The sequence below is a fragment of the Oncorhynchus mykiss genome, chromosome 25 (genome assembly GCF_013265735.2).
Source record: "Oncorhynchus mykiss isolate Arlee chromosome 25, USDA_OmykA_1.1, whole genome shotgun sequence".
NCBI classification, from domain to species: domain Eukaryota; kingdom Metazoa; phylum Chordata; class Actinopteri; order Salmoniformes; family Salmonidae; genus Oncorhynchus; species Oncorhynchus mykiss.
In genome coordinates, this window is record NC_048589.1 from 42,003,317 (window position 1) to 42,021,803 (window position 18,487).

Sequence of the window (18,487 nt, forward strand, 5' to 3'; positions counted from 1 at the left end):
GTAGTAAACGGGTATATTCCGTTTCAATACAGAAGTAAACGGGTATATTCCGTTTCAATCCAGTAGTAAACGGGTATATTCTGTTTCAATCCAGTAGTAAACGGGTATATTCCGTTTCAATCCAGTAGTAAACGGGTATATTCCGTTTCAATCCAGAAGTAAACGGGTATATTCCGTTTCAATACAGTAGTAAACGGGTATATTCCGTTTCAATACAGTAGTAAACGGGTATATTCCGTTTCAATACAGTAGTAAACGGGTATATTCTGTTTCATACAATTAAATAGAATTTTCCCCCAATCCTGCCAGCATGCAATGCGTATTGTCTGGTGCCTACTGTCTGGTGCCTACTGTCTGGTGCCTACTGTCTGGTGTCTACTGTCTGGTGCCTACTGTCTGGTGCCTATTGAGCACTAAGACAATACATTTATTTGATTCGTCACGTCCAATCTCCTCCTCCAAAACCCATTTAATGAGAAAGTCAGAGGTCCCTCCCCTCTGACCATCTCATCCAATGGGTTTTGGAGATGGAGGTGAAGAATCAAGAAAATGCCGTTGACATTTTCCCAATCCTTTACCGAGCAGGAAGTTAACGAGAGATGTTGTTCTTGTCTTTCAGGCGGTCCCCGAGAGGAAGAAGAAGATCCTAGAGGAAGCAGTGGAACTGAGCCAGGACCATTTCAAGAAGTACCTGGCCAAGCTCAAGTCCATTAACCCGCCCTGCGTGCCTTTCTTTGGTAAGACCTTCCGGACAGATGGGAGCACACTGACACACAGAACCACATCCTTCTCACACTACTGAGACTGAACTCTACTGACCTGACACACAGAACCACATCCTTCTCACAGTACTGAGACTGAACTCTACTGACCTGACACACAGTACTGAGACTGAACTCTACTGACCTGACACAGTACTGAGACTGAACTCTACTGACCTGACACAGTACTGAGACTGAACTCTACTGACCTGACACACAGTACTGAGACTGAACTCTACTGACCTGACACACAGTACTGAGACTGAACTCTACTGACCTGACACACAGTACTTTGACTGAACTCTACTGACCTGACACAGTACTGAGACTGAACTCTACTGACCTGACACACAGTACTTTGACTGAACTCTACTGACCTGACACACAGTACTGAGACTGAACTCTACTGACCTGACACACAGTACTGAGACTGAACTCTACTGACCTGACACAGTACTGAGACTGAACTCTACTGACCTGACACAGTACTGAGACTGAACTCTACTGACCTGACACAGTACTGAGACTGAACTCTACTGACCTGACACACAGTACTGAGACTGAACTCTACTGACCTGACACAGTACTGAGACTGAACTCTACTGACCTGACACAGTACTGAGACTGAACTCTACTGACCTGACACAGTACTGAGACTGAACTCTACTGACCTGACACAGTACTGAGACTGAACTCTACTGACCTGACACACAGTACTGAGACTGAACTCTACTGACCTGACACACAGTACTGAGACTGAACTCTACTGACCTGACACAGTACTGAGACTGAACTCTACTGACCTGACACACAGTACTGAGACTGAACTCTACTGACCTGACACAGTACTGAGACTGAACTCTACTGACCTGACACAGTACTGAGACTGAACTCTACTGACCTGACACACAGTACTGAGACTGAACTCTACTGACCTGACACACAGTACTGAGACTGAACTCTACTGACCTGACACAGTACTGAGACTGAACTCTACTGACCTGACACACAGTACTGAGACTGAACTCTACTGACCTGACACAGTACTGAGACTGAACTCTACTGACCTGACACAGTACTGAGACTGAACTCTACTGACCTGACACACAGTACTGAGACTGAACTCTACTGACCTGACACAGTACTGAGACTGAACTCTACTGACCTGACACAGTACTGAGACTGAACTCTACTGACCTGACACACAGTACTGAGACTGAACTCTACTGACCTGACACACAGTACTGAGACTGAACTCTACTGACCTGACACAGTACTGAGACTGAACTCTACTGACCTGACACAGTACTGAGACTGAACTCTACTGACCTGACACAGTACTGAGACTGAACTCTACTGACCTGACACACAGTACTGAGACTGAACTCTACTGACCTGACACAGTACTGAGACTGAACTCTACTGACCTGACACAGTACTGAGACTGAACTCTACTGACCTGACACACAGTACTGAGACTGAACTCTACTGACCTGACACACAGTACTGAGACTGAACTCTACTGACCTGACACACAGTACTGAGACTGAACTCTACTGACCTGACACAGTACTGAGACTGAACTCTACTGACCTGACACACAGTACTGAGACTGAACTCTACTGACCTGACACAGTACTGAGACTGAACTCTACTGACCTGACACAGTACTGAGACTGAACTCTACTGACCTGACACACAGAACTACATCCTTCACACAGTACTGAGACTGAACTCTACTGACCTGACACACAGTACTGAGACTGAACTCTACTGACCTGACACACAATACTGAGACTGAACTCTACTGACCTGACACACAGTACTGAGACTGAACTCTACTGACCTGACACACAGTACTTTGACTGAACTCTACTGACCTGACACAGTACTGAGACTGAACTCTACTGACCTGACACACAGTACTGAGACTGAACTCTACTGACCTGACACACAGTACTGAGACTGAACTCTACTGACCTGACACACAATACTGAGACTGAACTCTACTGACCTGACACAGTACTGAGACTGAACTCTACTGACCTGACACACAGTACTGAGACTGAACTCTACTGACCTGACACACAGTACTGAGACTGAACTCTACTGACCTGACACAGTACTGAGACTGAACTCTACTGACCTGACACACAGAACCACATCCTTCTCACAGTACTGAGACTGAACTCTACTGACCTGACACACAGTACTGAGACTGAACTCTACTGACCTGACACACAGTACTGAGACTGAACTCTACTGACCTGACACACAGTACTGAGACTGAACTCTACTGACCTGACACACAGTACTGAGACTGAACTCTACTGACCTGACACACAGTACTGAGACTGAACTCTACTGACCTGACACACAGTACTGAGACTGAACTCTACTGACCTGACACAGTACTGAGACTGAACTCTACTGACCTGACACAGTACTGAGACTGAACTCTACTGACCTGACACACAGTACTGAGACTGAACTCTACTGACCTGACACACAGTACTGAGACTGAACTCTACTGACCTGACACACAGTACTGAGACTGAACTCTACTGACCTGACACAGTACTGAGACTGAACTCTACTGACCTGACACACAGTACTGAGACTGAACTCTACTGACCTGACACAGTACTGAGACTGAACTCTACTGACCTGACACAGTACTGAGACTGAACTCTACTGACCTGACACAGTACTGAGACTGAACTCTACTGACCTGACACACAGTACTGAGACTGAACTCTACTGACCTGACACAGTACTGAGACTGAACTCTACTGACCTGACACACAGTACTGAGACTGAACTCTACTGACCTGACACACAGTACTGAGACTGAACTCTACTGACCTGACACAGTACTGAGACTGAACTCTACTGACCTGACACACAGTACTGAGACTGAACTCTACTGACCTGACACACAGTACTGAGACTGAACTCTACTGACCTGACACACAGTACTTTGACTGAACTCTACTGACCTGACACAGTACTGAGACTGAACTCTACTGACCTGACACAGTACTGAGACTGAACTCTACTGACCTGACACACAGTACTGAGACTGAACTCTACTGACCTGACACACAGTACTGAGACTGAACTCTACTGACCTGACACACAGTACTGAGACTGAACTCTACTGACCTGACACAGTACTGAGACTGAACTCTACTGACCTGACACAGTACTGAGACTGAACTCTACTGACCTGACACAGTACTGAGACTGAACTCTACTGACCTGACACACAGTACTGAGACTGAACTCTACTGACCTGACACACAGTACTGAGACTGAACTCTACTGACCTGACACACAGTACTGAGACTGAACTCTACTGACCTGACACACAGTACTGAGACTGAACTCTACTGACCTGACACACAGTACTGAGACTGAACTCTACTGACCTGACACAGTACTGAGACTGAACTCTACTGACCTGACACACAGTACTGAGACTGAACTCTACTGACCTGACACAGTACTGAGACTGAACTCTACTGACCTGACACACAGTACTGAGACTGAACTCTACTGACCTGACACAGTACTGAGACTGAACTCTACTGACCTGACACACAGTACTGAGACTGAACTCTACTGACCTGACACACAGTACTGAGACTGAACTCTACTGACCTGACACACAATACTGAGACTGAACTCTACTGACCTGACACAGTACTGAGACTGAACTCTACTGACCTGACACACAGTACTGAGACTGAACTCTACTGACCTGACACAGTACTGAGACTGAACTCTACTGACCTGACACACAGTACTGAGACTGAACTCTACTGACCTGACACACAGTACTGAGACTGAACTCTACTGACCTGACACAGTACTGAGACTGAACTCTACTGACCTGACACAGTACTGAGACTGAACTCTACTGACCTGACACACAGTACTGAGACTGAACTCTACTGACCTGACACAGTACTGAGACTGAACTCTACTGACCTGACACAGTACTGAGACTGAACTCTACTGACCTGACACAGTACTGAGACTGAACTCTACTGACCTGACACACAGTACTGAGACTGAACTCTACTGACCTGACACAGTACTGAGACTGAACTCTACTGACCTGACACAGTACTGAGACTGAACTCTACTGACCTGACACACAGTACTGAGACTGAACTCTACTGACCTGACACAGTACTGAGACTGAACTCTACTGACCTGACACAGTACTGAGACTGAACTCTACTGACCTGACACACAATACTGAGACTGAACTCTACTGACCTGACACAGTACTGAGACTGAACTCTACTGACCTGACACAGTACTGAGACTGAACTCTACTGACCTGACACAGTACTGAGACTGAACTCTACTGACCTGACACACAGTACTGAGACTGAACTCTACTGACCTGACACACAGTACTGAGACTGAACTCTACTGACCTGACACACAGTACTGAGACTGAACTCTACTGACCTGACACACAGTACTGAGACTGAACTCTACTGACCTGACACACAGTACTGAGACTGAACTCTACTGACCTGACACACAGTACTGAGACTGAACTCTACTGACCTGACACACAGTACTGAGACTGAACTCTACTGACCTGACACACAGTACTGAGACTGAACTCTACTGACCTGACACAGTACTGAGACTGAACTCTACTGACCTGACACACAGTACTGAGACTGAACTCTACTGACCTGACACACAATACTGAGACTGAACTCTACTGACCTGACACAGTACTGAGACTGAACTCTACTGACCTGACACAGTACTGAGACTGAACTCTACTGACCTGACACAGTACTGAGACTGAACTCTACTGACCTGACACACAGTACTGAGACTGAACTCTACTGACCTGACACAGTACTGAGACTGAACTCTACTGACCTGACACAGTACTGAGACTGAACTCTACTGACCTGACACACAGAACTACATCCTTCACACAGTACTGAGACTGAACTCTACTGACCTGACACAGTACTGAGACTGAACTCTACTGACCTGACACACAGTACTGAGACTGAACTCTACTGACCTGACACAGTACTGAGACTGAACTCTACTGACCTGACACAGTACTGAGACTGAACTCTACTGACCTGACACACAGAACTACATCCTTCTCACACTACTGAGACTGAACTCTACTGACCTGACACACAATACTGAGACTGAACTCTACTGACCTGACACAGTACTGAGACTGAACTCTACTGACCTGACACAGTACTGAGACTGAACTCTACTGACCTGACACAGTACTGAGACTGAACTCTACTGACCTGACACACAGTACTGAGACTGAACTCTACTGACCTGACACAGTACTGAGACTGAACTCTACTGACCTGACACACAGTACTTTGACTGAACTCTACTGACCTGACACAGTACTGTGACTGAACTCTACTGACCTGACACACAATACTGAGACTGAACTCTACTGACCTGACACACAATACTGAGACTGAACTCTACTGACCTGACACAGTACTGAGACTGAACTCTACTGACCTGACACACAGTACTGAGACTGAACTCTACTGACCTGACACAGTACTGAGACTGAACTCTACTGACCTGACACACAGTACTGAGACTGAACTCTACTGACCTGACACACAGTACTGAGACTGAACTCTACTGACCTGACACAGTACTGAGACTGAACTCTACTGACCTGACACAGTACTGAGACTGAACTCTACTGACCTGACACACAGTACTGAGACTGAACTCTACTGACCTGACACACAATACTGAGACTGAACTCTACTGACCTGACACAGTACTGAGACTGAACTCTACTGACCTGACACAGTACTGAGACTGAACTCTACTGACCTGACACAGTACTGAGACTGAACTCTACTGACCTGACACACAGTACTGAGACTGAACTCTACTGACCTGACACAGTACTGAGACTGAACTCTACTGACCTGACACACAGAACTACATCCTTCACACAGTACTGAGACTGAACTCTACTGACCTGACACAGTACTGAGACTGAACTCTACTGACCTGACACAGTACTGAGACTGAACTCTACTGACCTGACACACAGTACTGAGACTGAACTCTACTGACCTGACACACAGTACTGAGACTGAACTCTACTGACCTGACACACAGTACTGAGACTGAACTCTACTGACCTGACACACAGTACTGAGACTGAACTCTACTGACCTGACACAGTACTGAGACTGAACTCTACTGACCTGACACACAGTACTGAGACTGAACTCTACTGACCTGACACACAATACTGAGACTGAACTCTACTGACCTGACACAGTACTGAGACTGAACTCTACTGACCTGACACACAGTACTGAGACTGAACTCTACTGACCTGACACACAGTACTGAGACTGAACTCTACTGACCTGACACACAGTACTGAGACTGAACTCTACTGACCTGACACACAGTACTGAGACTGAACTCTACTGACCTGACACACAGTACTGAGACTGAACTCTACTGACCTGACACACAGTACTGAGACTGAACTCTACTGACCTGACACACAGTACTGAGACTGAACTCTACTGACCTGACACACAGTACTGAGACTGAACTCTACTGACCTGACACAGTACTGAGACTGAACTCTACTGACCTGACACAGTACTGAGACTGAACTCTACTGACCTGACACACAGTACTGAGACTGAACTCTACTGACCTGACACAGTACTGAGACTGAACTCTACTGACCTGACACAGTACTGAGACTGAACTCTACTGACCTGACACACAGAACTACATCCTTCACACAGTACTGAGACTGAACTCTACTGACCTGACACACAGTACTGAGACTGAACTCTACTGACCTGACACAGTACTGAGACTGAACTCTACTGACCTGACACAGTACTGAGACTGAACTCTACTGACCTGACACACAGAACTACATCCTTCTCACACTACTGAGACTGAACTCTACTGACCTGACACACAATACTGAGACTGAACTCTACTGACCTGACACAGTACTGAGACTGAACTCTACTGACCTGACACAGTACTGAGACTGAACTCTACTGACCTGACACAGTACTGAGACTGAACTCTACTGACCTGACACAATACTGAGACTGAACTCTACTGACCTGACACAGTACTGAGACTGAACTCTACTGACCTGACACAGTACTGAGACTGAACTCTACTGACCTGACACACAGTACTGAGACTGAACTCTACTGACCTGACACACAGTACTGAGACTGAACTCTACTGACCTGACACACAGTACTGAGACTGAACTCTACTGACCTGACACACAGTACTGAGACTGAACTCTACTGACCTGACACCCATCCAACATGGTTGCTGGAACTGTAAAGGACCATGAGAAAGGAATATGTTGAAGCCAGTACGGTTCAGTTCAGAATAATACTGTGAAAAGGGTATTAGGTGACACACGCATACCATCTGGCCCTGCCCCATCTACCTACCTGACCTGCCCCATCTACCTACCTGACCTGCCCCATCTACCTACCTGACCTGCCCCATCTACCTACCTGACCTGCCCCATCTACCTACCTGACCAGGTATCTACCTGCCCCATCTACCTACCTGACCTGCCCCATCTACCTACCTGACCATGTATCTACCTGCCCCATCTACCTACCTGACCTGCCCCATCTACCTACCTGACCTGCCCCATCTACCTACCTGACCAGGTATCTACCTACCTACCTGACCAGGTATCTACCTACCTACCTGACCAGGTATCTACCTACCTACCTGACCAGGTATCTACCTACCTACCTACCTGACCAGGTATCTATCTATCTACCTACCTGACCAGGTATCTATCTACCTACCTACCTGACCAGGTATCTATCTATCTACCTACCTGACCAGGTATCAATCTATCTACCTACCTGACCAGGTATCTATCTACCTACCTACCTGACCAGGTATCTATCTACCTACCTGACCAGGTATCTATCTATCTACCTACCTGACCAGGTATCTATCTATCTACCTACCTGACCAGGTATCTATCTATCTACCTACCTGACCAGGTATCTATCTATCTACCTACCTGACCAGGTATCTATCTACCTACCTACCTGACCAGGTATCTATCTATCTACCTACCTGACCAGGTATCTATCTATCTACCTTCCTGACCAGGTATCTATCTATCTACCTACCTGACCAGGTATCTATCTATCTACCTACCTGACCAGGTATCTATCTACCTACCTACCTGACCAGGTATCTATCTACCTACCTACCTGACCAGGTATCTATCTACCTACCTGACCAGGTATCTATCTACCTACCTGACCAGGTATCTATCTACCTACCTGACCAGGTATCTACCTACCTAATTGACCAGGTATCTACCTGCCCTATATACCTACTTGACCAGGTAACTACCTACCTGACCAATAACTACCTACCTGTCTGTCCCAGGTATCTATCTACCTGACCAATAACTACCTAACCTACCTGTCTGTCCCATGTATCTATCTAAACAATAACTACCTACCTACCCGTCTGTCCCAGGTATCTACCTGACCAACATCCTGAAGACAGAGGAGGGGAACCCCGACTTCCTGAAGAGACACGGCAAAGAGCTTATCAACTTCAGTAAGAGGAGGAAAGTAGCAGAAATCACAGGAGAGATACAGCAGTACCAGAACCAGCCTTACTGTCTCAAGGTGCAGCAGGACATCAAGGTAGGCCAATCAAAACCAGCCTTACTGTCTCAAGGTAGGCCAATCAAAACCAGCCTTACTGTCTCAAGGTCCAGCAGGACATCAAGGTAGGCCAATCAAAACCAGCCTTACTGTCTCAAGGTAGGCCAATCAAAACCAGCCTTACTGTCTCAAGGTTGGCCAATCAAAACCAGCCTTACTGTCTCAAGGTGCAGCAGGACATCAAGGTAGGCCAATCAAAACCAGCCTTACTGTCTCAAGGTCGGCCAATCAAAACCAGCCTTACTGTCTCAAGGTCGGCCAATCAAAACCAGCCTTACTGTCTCAAGGTCGGCCAATCAAAACCAGCCTTACTGTCTCAAGGTAGGCCAATCAAAACCAGCCTTACTGTCTCAAGGTTGGCCAATCAAAACCAGCCTTACTGTCTCAAGGTGCAGCAGGACATCAAGGTAGGCCAATCAAAACCAGCCTTACTGTCTCAAGGTCGGCCAATCAAAACCAGCCTTACTGTCTCAAGGTGCAGCAGAACATCATGTCTCTGCATCTCTCTCTCTACCTGTCCTAGTCCATCTCCGATTCTCTCTTTCTACCTGTCCTAGTCCATCTCTCCATCTCTCTCCCTACCTGTCCTAGTCCCTCTCTCTACCTGTCCTAGTCCCTCTCTCTACCTGTCCTAGTCTATCTCTCCATCTCTCTACCTGTCCTAGTCTCTCTCTCTCTACCTGTCCTAGTCTCTCTCTCTCTACCTGTCCTAGTCTGTCTCTACCTGTCCTAGTCTCTCTCTCTCTAAATGTCCTAGTCTCTCTCTCTAAATGTCCTAGTCTCTCTCTCTCTCAATGTCCTAGTCTCTCTCTCTCTCTCTCTCTCTCTCTCTCTCTCTCTCTCTCTCTCTCTCTCTCTCTCTCTGTCCTAGTCTCCCTCTCTCTCTACCTGTCCTAGTCTCCCTCTCTCTCTCTACCTGTCCTAGTCTCTCTCTCTCTCTCTACCTGTCCTAGTCTCTCTCTCTCCACCTGTCCTAGTCTCTCTCTCTCTCTACCTGTCCTAGTCTCTCTCTCTATTTCTACCTGTCCTAGTCTCTCTCTCTCTCTCTCTCTCTCTACCTGTCCTAGTCTCTCTCTCTCTCTCTCTACCTGTCCTAGTGTCTCTCTCTCTCTCTCTACCTGTCCTAGTGTCTCTCTCTCTCTCTCTACCTGTCCTAGTCTCTCTCTCTCTCTCTACCTGTCCTAGTCTCTCTCTCTCTCTCCACCTGTCCTAGTCTCTCTCTCTCTCTCTACCTGTCCTAGTCTCTCTCTCTCTTTCTACCTGTCCTAGTCTCTCTCTCTCTCTCTCTACCTGTCCTAGTCTCTCTCTCTCTCTCTCTACCTGTCCTAGTCTCTCTCTCTCTCTCTCTACCTGTCCTAGTCTCTCTCTCTCTCTACCTGTCCTAGTCCCTCTCTCCTTCCCCTGCACCATAACAACAGTGGTCACCTTGCCTTTGATCCACTCAAAGGGAATATTGTTAATCAGATGGCCTGTGTTTTTGTCCCAGAGGTTTTTTGAGAACCTGAACCCGATGGGCAGTCTGGGTGAGAAGGAGTTCTCTGACTACCTGTTCAACAAGTCTCAGGAGATAGAGCCTCGTAACTGCAAGCAGCCGCCACGATTCGTAAGTAACCAGATCAAACCTTCCGGTAGTGAGATGTAATTACTGATCATTGTTTCCATGGAAACGCTGCTCGCTAATCAGTCAAACAGAGAGCATTTTTTTATATAATATATATATAATATATATATATATATATATATTTATTTTTTTTTACAAATACATTTATTATCACTTTGTATTTAGCTCAAATGTAACATCAATGGGTGGTAGGTAAAAATCTGTCGTTCTGCCCCTGAACAAGGCAGTGAACCCACTGTTCCTAGACCAGTTAACCCACTGTTCCTAGACCAGTTAACCCACTGTTCCCCGGTAGGCCGTCATTGAAAATAAGAATTTGTTCTTAACTGACTTGCCTAGTTAAATAAAGGTCCCCCAAAAAAATTTGCATAAAATAAAAATTACAGATTAGTGTGATAGTTGTGCATGCTTACCCCAACTCTGTCACGACTTAATCCCCCTCTCTCTCTCTCTCTCTCTCCTCCAGCCCAGGAAGACCCTGTACCCCCTGAAGTCCCCGGGGATCCGGCCGGTGCGGACCTCTACGTCAGGGACCCTGAAGGGCCACCCCGTACCCCTGGAGAGAGAGCCCCCGCACAAGATCACCTTCAGGAGCATCGCTGAGACGGAGCATGAGACCTCTTCCATAGCCTCGGTCCCCACCTCACCCAGCACCCCTACGCCCCCACAGTCTGCCTGCTCAGACCTCAGCTCTGTCTTCATGGAACCAGATCTCTATAGTGTTTATGGTGAGGCAGAGAGAGACACACACACAGACATATACATACCATTCAGTGATTTAAACATGTGGAAGATTATAATTGCAGAAGTTGAAGTGGATATAATTTGAGGTCTGTCTTCATTTTACAGGTGGCTCAACTTCTCTATGTGGCCATTTTATATCAGGTGGAAACTCCATATTCTGTTCTGTTCTCCTCCCGCCCTCAAGTGAGTGTTACTGTTATCGCTGTACGATGAGGTGTGTCCGTCTGTGTTTAGGATTTAGGAAACAGAGCTTCTTTAGCTTGACAAACAAGAACACAGCCTTCCTATGGAGTATGCTGGTAGACTGGGTTAATGGGGTCTGGTAGACTGGGTTAATGGTGTCTGGTAGACTGGGTTAATGGTGTCTGGTAGACTGGGTTAATGGGGTCTGGTAGACTGGGTTAATGGTGTCTGGTAGACTGGGTTAATGGGGTCTGGTAGACTGGGTTAATGGGGTCTGGTAGACTGGGTTAATGGGGTCTGGTAGACTGGGTTAATGGGGTCTGGTAGACTGGGTTAATGGGGTCTGGTAGACTGGGTTAATGGGGTCTGGTAGACTGGGTTAATGGGGTCTGGTAGACTGGGTTAATGGGGTCTGGTAGACTGGGTTAATGGGGTCTGGTAGACTGGGTTAATGGGGTCTGGTAGACTGGGTTAATGGGGTCTGGTAGACTGGGTTAATGGGGTCTGGTAGACTGGGTTAATGGGGTCTGGTAGACTGGGTTAATGGGTTAATGGATTTTGGTAGACTGGGTTAATGGGGTCTGGTAGACTGGGTTAATGGGGTCTGGTAGACTGGGTTAATGGGGTCTGGTAGACTGGGTTAATGGGGTCTGGTAGACTGGGTTAATGGGGTCTGGGTTTTGGTAGAATGGGGTCTGGGTTTTGGTACACAGGGTTAATGGGGTCTGGTAGACTGGGTTAATGGGGTCTGGTAGACTGGGTTAATGGGGTCTGGGTTTTGGTAGACTGGGTTAATGGGGTCTGGTAGACTGGGTTAATGGGGTCTGGTAGACTGGGTTAATGGGGTCTGGTAGACTGGGTTAATGGGGTCTGGTAGACTGGGTTAATGGGGTCTGGTAGACTGGGTTAATGGGGTCTGGTAGTCTGGGTTAATGGGGTCTGGGTTTTGGTAGACTGGGTTAATGGGGTCTGGTAGACTGGGTTAATGGGGTCTGGTAGACTGGGTTAATGGGGTCTGGTAGACTGGGTTAATGGGGTCTGGTAGACTAGGTTAATGGGTTCTGGTGTCTGGTAGCCTGGGTTAATGGGGTCTGGGTTTTGGTAGACTGGGTTAATGGGGTCTGGTAGACTGGGTTAATGGGGTCTGGTAGCCTGGGTTAATGGGTTTTGGTAGACTGGGTTAATGGGGTCTGGTAGACTGGGTTAATGGGGTCTGGTAGACTGGGTTAATGGGGTCTGGTAGACTGGATTAATGGGGTCTGGTAGACTGGATTAATGGGGTCTGGTAGACTGGGTTAATGGGGTCTGGGTTAATGGGGTCTGGTAGACTGGGTTAATGGGATCTGGTAGTCTGGGTTAATGGGGTCTGGTAGTCTGGGTTAATGGGGTCTGGTAGACTGGGTTAATGGGGTCTGGTAGACTGGGTTAATGGGGTCTGGTAGACTGGGTTAATGGGGTCTGGTAGACTAGGTGGTCGTGCTCCACATTTAGTGTGAGTAGGGTGACCTGGGTAGGGTGACCTGTGTATGTATATTTTGCATATCCCACTCCCCCTGAGACCCTCAGAGTTGGGACACAGCCAGTGGATCAGCCATCATTGACGGCAACCTTGAAGCAATTACTAGTTCATTGTCGTGCTCAAGGGCAGAATGGCAGATTTTACCTTGTCGGCTTTGGAAACCAGCCCGTTCCCCCCCCAGCCCGTTCCCCCCCCAGCCCGTTCCCCCCCCAGCCCGTCCCCCCCCCCCCAGCCCGTTCCCCCCCCCCCAGCCCGTTCCCCCCCCCCCCAGCCCGTTCCCCCCCCAGCCCGTTCCCCCCCCAGCCCGTTCCCCCCCCAGCCCGTTCCCCCCCAGGCCCGTTCCCCCCCCAGCCCGTTCCCCCCCAGCCCGTTTCCCCCAGCCCGTTTCCCCCAGCCCGTGTCTGATAACTTTGTGACAACTGCTGGTGTAAAAAGGGCTTTATAAATACATTTGATTGATTGAATGATTGATTGACTATACCTTTATGTACATGTGTAGAGTTCCACTCAGTGTCTTGTGGAAGCCTTCACCAGCTAGGAGAGGAGTTACTGAAGCCCCCTCCACTTCCCCCTCGCAGGAAGGATGCTTTCTCTGAGACCAAGGTAACATGCACACACCGTACACACACCGTGCAATTTCAAGTTTTGTGTTTTCTGTGAAATGGAAGGATTGTTTTACTGGGGTCAAGCTAACACACACTTAGTACAGTACACCATTCAAGATGTTTCTCTGAGTTAGTCCATCTGATTGGTTCTCAACTCTGACTCCTGTTTAATAATATATTTCTCTTTGTTTATGACTTTGACCCTCCTGTGTTTTGTAGTTGAGTTCCAGGTCCAAAGGTCCCCCAGCCATCCCCCCCAGACTGCCCCCTCCTCTCCCCAGGGTCCAGCCCCGCACCCCAGTCTACAACGGCCTCAGCGACGGCCCCCTCCCCAGCAGCCCCCCACCTCCACCCCCCCGGGACCCCCAGCCAGACACCCCTCCCCCTGTCCCCCAGAAGCCACCAGAGATCTTCATTAACTACCCCCCGAACCTCCAACCCTCCCCCCTCGGCCGCTTCCACTGGGATTTTGGCAGTTCCCCCTGCTCCCCTGGAACGCCCCCGGGTTCCCCCTCGCCCCGCGTCCCACGACGGAGCTGCCTGCTCAGCGCCAGCCAGAACAGTCTCTGCCCGCTCCCCCTGCCCATCATGGCCCCACCTGTACCTCCCCGCCACAACTCCTCCTCCCAGCTCCCCAAACTTCCCCCAAAGACCTACAAGAGGGAGCTGTTGTCACCCCCTTTACAGAGCCTCTCATTGGTGGAGAGCACAGAGGGTAGCCAATGAGGAGCCTCCTTGCTTCTTTTGTTGTTTCCTTCTCATCATGGCTGCTGCTCCACACAACACAAACTGTATCATACTATGACCTCATGACACAGAGCGATTTAAAAACAAACTAATCAGGATTTTTTTTTAAAGCTACTGATCGTAACAAAGACTCCAAACCCCTCCCACTCATCTCCTACATTGACCAATCACAACACGGCCACTCCTCTCAGGGTATCAGTAGCCCCACCTTCCTTTCAAGCCCTCTGTGCCAATGGATAATCCACACCAGTGTGCCAGCCAATGAACAAGGAGCCCCAAGACACTGGCTCCTCCTCCTCCTCCTCCTCCTCTGTGTGCAGTACATGTCACACACCTGTACACAACATTGACTCTGTCATTTTGTTCATATAGATATTCCACTCTGTACTGGAGTGGACAGGACAGTATGCCATAGTCCATCCGTAACTCTCCTACCCCCAAAAGAGACACTGTGCTGAACCCAGAAAGGAGAGGGCCGTGTCCTCTTCAGCCTGTCCTGGTGGTTGGGGACTATACAGACCACTATGACACTTCCATCGGCATGGACAGGTCTTCTCACTGCCAACGCTTTGTGTGGATCTATGGGCATTGTTGCGTTGGCACACGGTCGTGTTGCGAACGCCATTCACTCGTTCACCCCAGGAGTCAGTCCTCCTGTCCCGCGGTTCTCGGACGGACGGACGGACTCCACTCTGGACCGTACAAGACCTCAATGCTCTTTAATCATCTAATCAAACACACATTTACTGTGGTTCTGTCTGGAACGAGCACGAGGATCGTCAAAGTGTTGGAAGTTCTCCTCGTGAGGCTCCTCCCACCTTTTATAGTGACCAGTCCGAAGTTCTGCAGGGGTCATATAAGGGATTCATGTTTTGAGGAATGACTAACTCAAAAATGGACTGTGGATATTTCCATCCAGTCGTTCAGACATTACCAACCTGATCTTTGTCACACTGAAATCCTTCCCCTTCCTCTTATTGTTTGTTGGTCTCCACTGTGCACTGAACTGAGTAGAGCTGTGACTGTAATGGGCGTGAGCTCAGCGGTATTCACAGGGCTGTGTTACTGTGTGGTACAGGAGGATCATATAGCTCTGGACATGGGGGTCCTCGCTGTAGTTGGTAGCTACATCCAGCCCTGCTGGTCCTAGAATTACCCTCCATTTCAGATGTTGCCTTTGACCCCACAGCACTGACCTCTGTGGGCCTCTGCTAGAGGGACGGGCGGTGTGGGTTCCGCTCCACCCTCTGCTAGAGGGACGGGCGGTGTGGGTTCCGCTCCACCCTCTGCTAGAGGGACGGGTGGTGTGGGTTCGCTCCACCCTCTGCTAGAGGGACGGGTGGTGTGGGTTCGCTCCACCCTCTGCTAGAGGGACGGGTGGTGTGGGTTCGCTCCACCCTCTGCTAGAGGGACGGGTGGTGTGGGTTCGCTCCACCCTCTGCTAGAGGGACGGGTGGTGTGTGTTCGCTCCACCCTCTACTAGAGGGACGGGTGGTGTGGGTTCGCTCCACCCTCTGCTAGAGGGACGGGTGGTGTGTGTTCGCTCCACCCTCTGCTAGAGGGACGGGTGGTGTGTGTTCGCTCCACCCTCTGCTAGAGGGACGGGTGGTGTGTGTTCGCTCCACCCTCTGCTAGAGGGACGGGTGTTGTGTGTTCGCTCCACTTGCACATAAAGCTTAGTCAACGTTTGTTGTGTCTACCCTTTTTTAGTCATATGATGGATATCTAAGAGCTCCTATCTCGGAAAATGATTTGACGACAACCTTTATCTCTTCTCCTCTGCCCTCTCCACTGAGATATCTCTTCTCCTCTGCCCTCTCCACTGAGATATCTCTTCTCCTCTGCCCTCTCCACTGAGATATCTCTTCTCCTCTGCCCTCTCCACTGAGATATCTCTTCTCCTCTGCCCTCTCCACTGAGATATCTCTTCTCCTCTGCCCTCTCCACTGAGATATCTCTTCTCCTCTGCCCTCTCCACTGAGATATCTCTTCTCCTCTGCCCTCTCCACTGAGATATCTCTTCTCCTCTGCCCTCTCCACTCTGATATCTCTTCTCCTCTGCCCTCTCCACTCTGATATCTCTTCTCCTCTGCCCTCTCCACTCTCTCTTCTCCTCTGCCCTCTCCTCTGAGATATCTCTTCTCCTCTGCCAGTGACGTGGTGACAACAGCAACCAGACCTTTATCTCTCCAGGGTAGGTAGCAGATTGCAACATGCTAATGTGAGGCTCCGTTAGCCGTTACATGTTAGTTACTGTTTGGTGTAGGGTCAGATCGACCAGCCTTAACTTGTTCATACTTCCCTCAATTGCCGACTTGGAAGACAACCAATGTCCTCTAAATGTCCTTGTCTAGTTGCAGGGGGTTTGTTTGAATTTTAGAAAATGCAGCATAATTATAAAAATAAAATAATAAAAATTGCTCCATGAAGTAAATCCAACTATGCCGCCATCTTGTCAAGTTCAAATAAAGGAATATTTTCTACATTTGAGTTCTGAGCAATTAAATGCTGTGAGGTCAAACAGGAAATTGACTGAGTTCAGTTCAATTCCATTATGTTCCTTTTTTTTTTTTTCTGTGACCTCAATGCACAGTTCCTCTTGAGAGAAGTCAGATCAAGCCCTGTGAGATGTCGAAAGGGAGTTGTAGTTTCCAACAAACCAATATTCTACATAGATTAGCGGCCCGAAAACGTAGTAATTAACTACAATTCCCATAATCCATTGCACGCCTACTTGTCCGGTCTGTGGGCAGACCAGAGAGCGAAAGGAGACCTAGTTCAACCCGAGGGATTGAGAACAGCTGTTTCGTGAGGTATCTCTACCTGAAACTACCTGATCTTAGTGATTGATAGTTGGCATAAAGATATGCCTTATTTCCTTTTGAAGAACTAGTAAAATAGTGATCAGACATGAGATGAGGCTTGTCATGAAATGGTCATCAAACACAAAACCGATGTAGGCTAATATAAGCAACTTTACTACAGTAATGTGAATAGACGATGGTTAGTCAGTAATGGACATTCACTACCATCAAGGGACTTGTATTAATTATTCTGTGTTTTCACATAATGCATTTGTTTGTTGTTTTTTTTTTTTTAAAGATGGAAACTGAAAAGAAATGTGATTTTTTTTTAAATAAATATTTATATAATTGTACAAAAACCGAAGCGACAGCTCAGCACTACTATTCAAACGAACCCCTTGCAACTACACATGGACGTTTCAAACACATTGATTGGTTGTGTCAACAAGTTAAGGTTGGTCGAACATTCCCTGTGCTAAGCCAATCAGTGCCTACATCAGCCAGCTGGAACAGAGTAATATGGTCTGACCAGGGGATCTTTTTGAATAGTCATCTCCAGGAGGTGTATTCACGAGGAACCAAACCGATGCAAACGGGATGAGACCTACCTGAATTTGTCCAATAGAAACTCTTGTCTCATAATGTTTTCTGTTGCAAGGTTGTTGTTGTGGTTTGCTAATGAATACATCCCTAAAAAGCCAAGATGACGTCTTAAATGAAACTAATCACCCCAAG

General features: G+C 48.0%; 1 protein-coding gene across 3 annotated transcripts in view; it reads left to right on the plus strand.

The window, feature by feature from the left end:
- Positions 1-16,837, plus strand: part of LOC110498275 (son of sevenless homolog 2) — a 74,655-nt gene extending 57,818 nt beyond the window's left edge. For 2 of the 3 annotated variants that reach the window (XM_036963138.1, XM_036963139.1), the window contains 9 exons: positions 620-737; positions 9,336-9,508; positions 9,543-9,594; positions 9,629-9,936; positions 11,016-11,132; positions 11,617-11,878; positions 12,000-12,077; positions 14,096-14,199; positions 14,421-16,837. In XM_036963138.1, the coding sequence (XP_036819033.1) occupies positions 620-737; positions 9,336-9,508; positions 9,543-9,594; positions 9,629-9,936; positions 11,016-11,132; positions 11,617-11,878; positions 12,000-12,077; positions 14,096-14,199; positions 14,421-14,927 (1,719 nt within the window). In that variant the 3' untranslated portion in view covers positions 14,928-16,837. The remainder of the gene's footprint in view (positions 1-619; positions 738-9,335; positions 9,509-9,542; positions 9,595-9,628; positions 9,937-11,015; positions 11,133-11,616; positions 11,879-11,999; positions 12,078-14,095; positions 14,200-14,420) is intronic. The other variant, XM_036963140.1, reaches the window with a different exon arrangement.
- Positions 16,838-18,487: the final 1,650 nt, after the last annotated feature.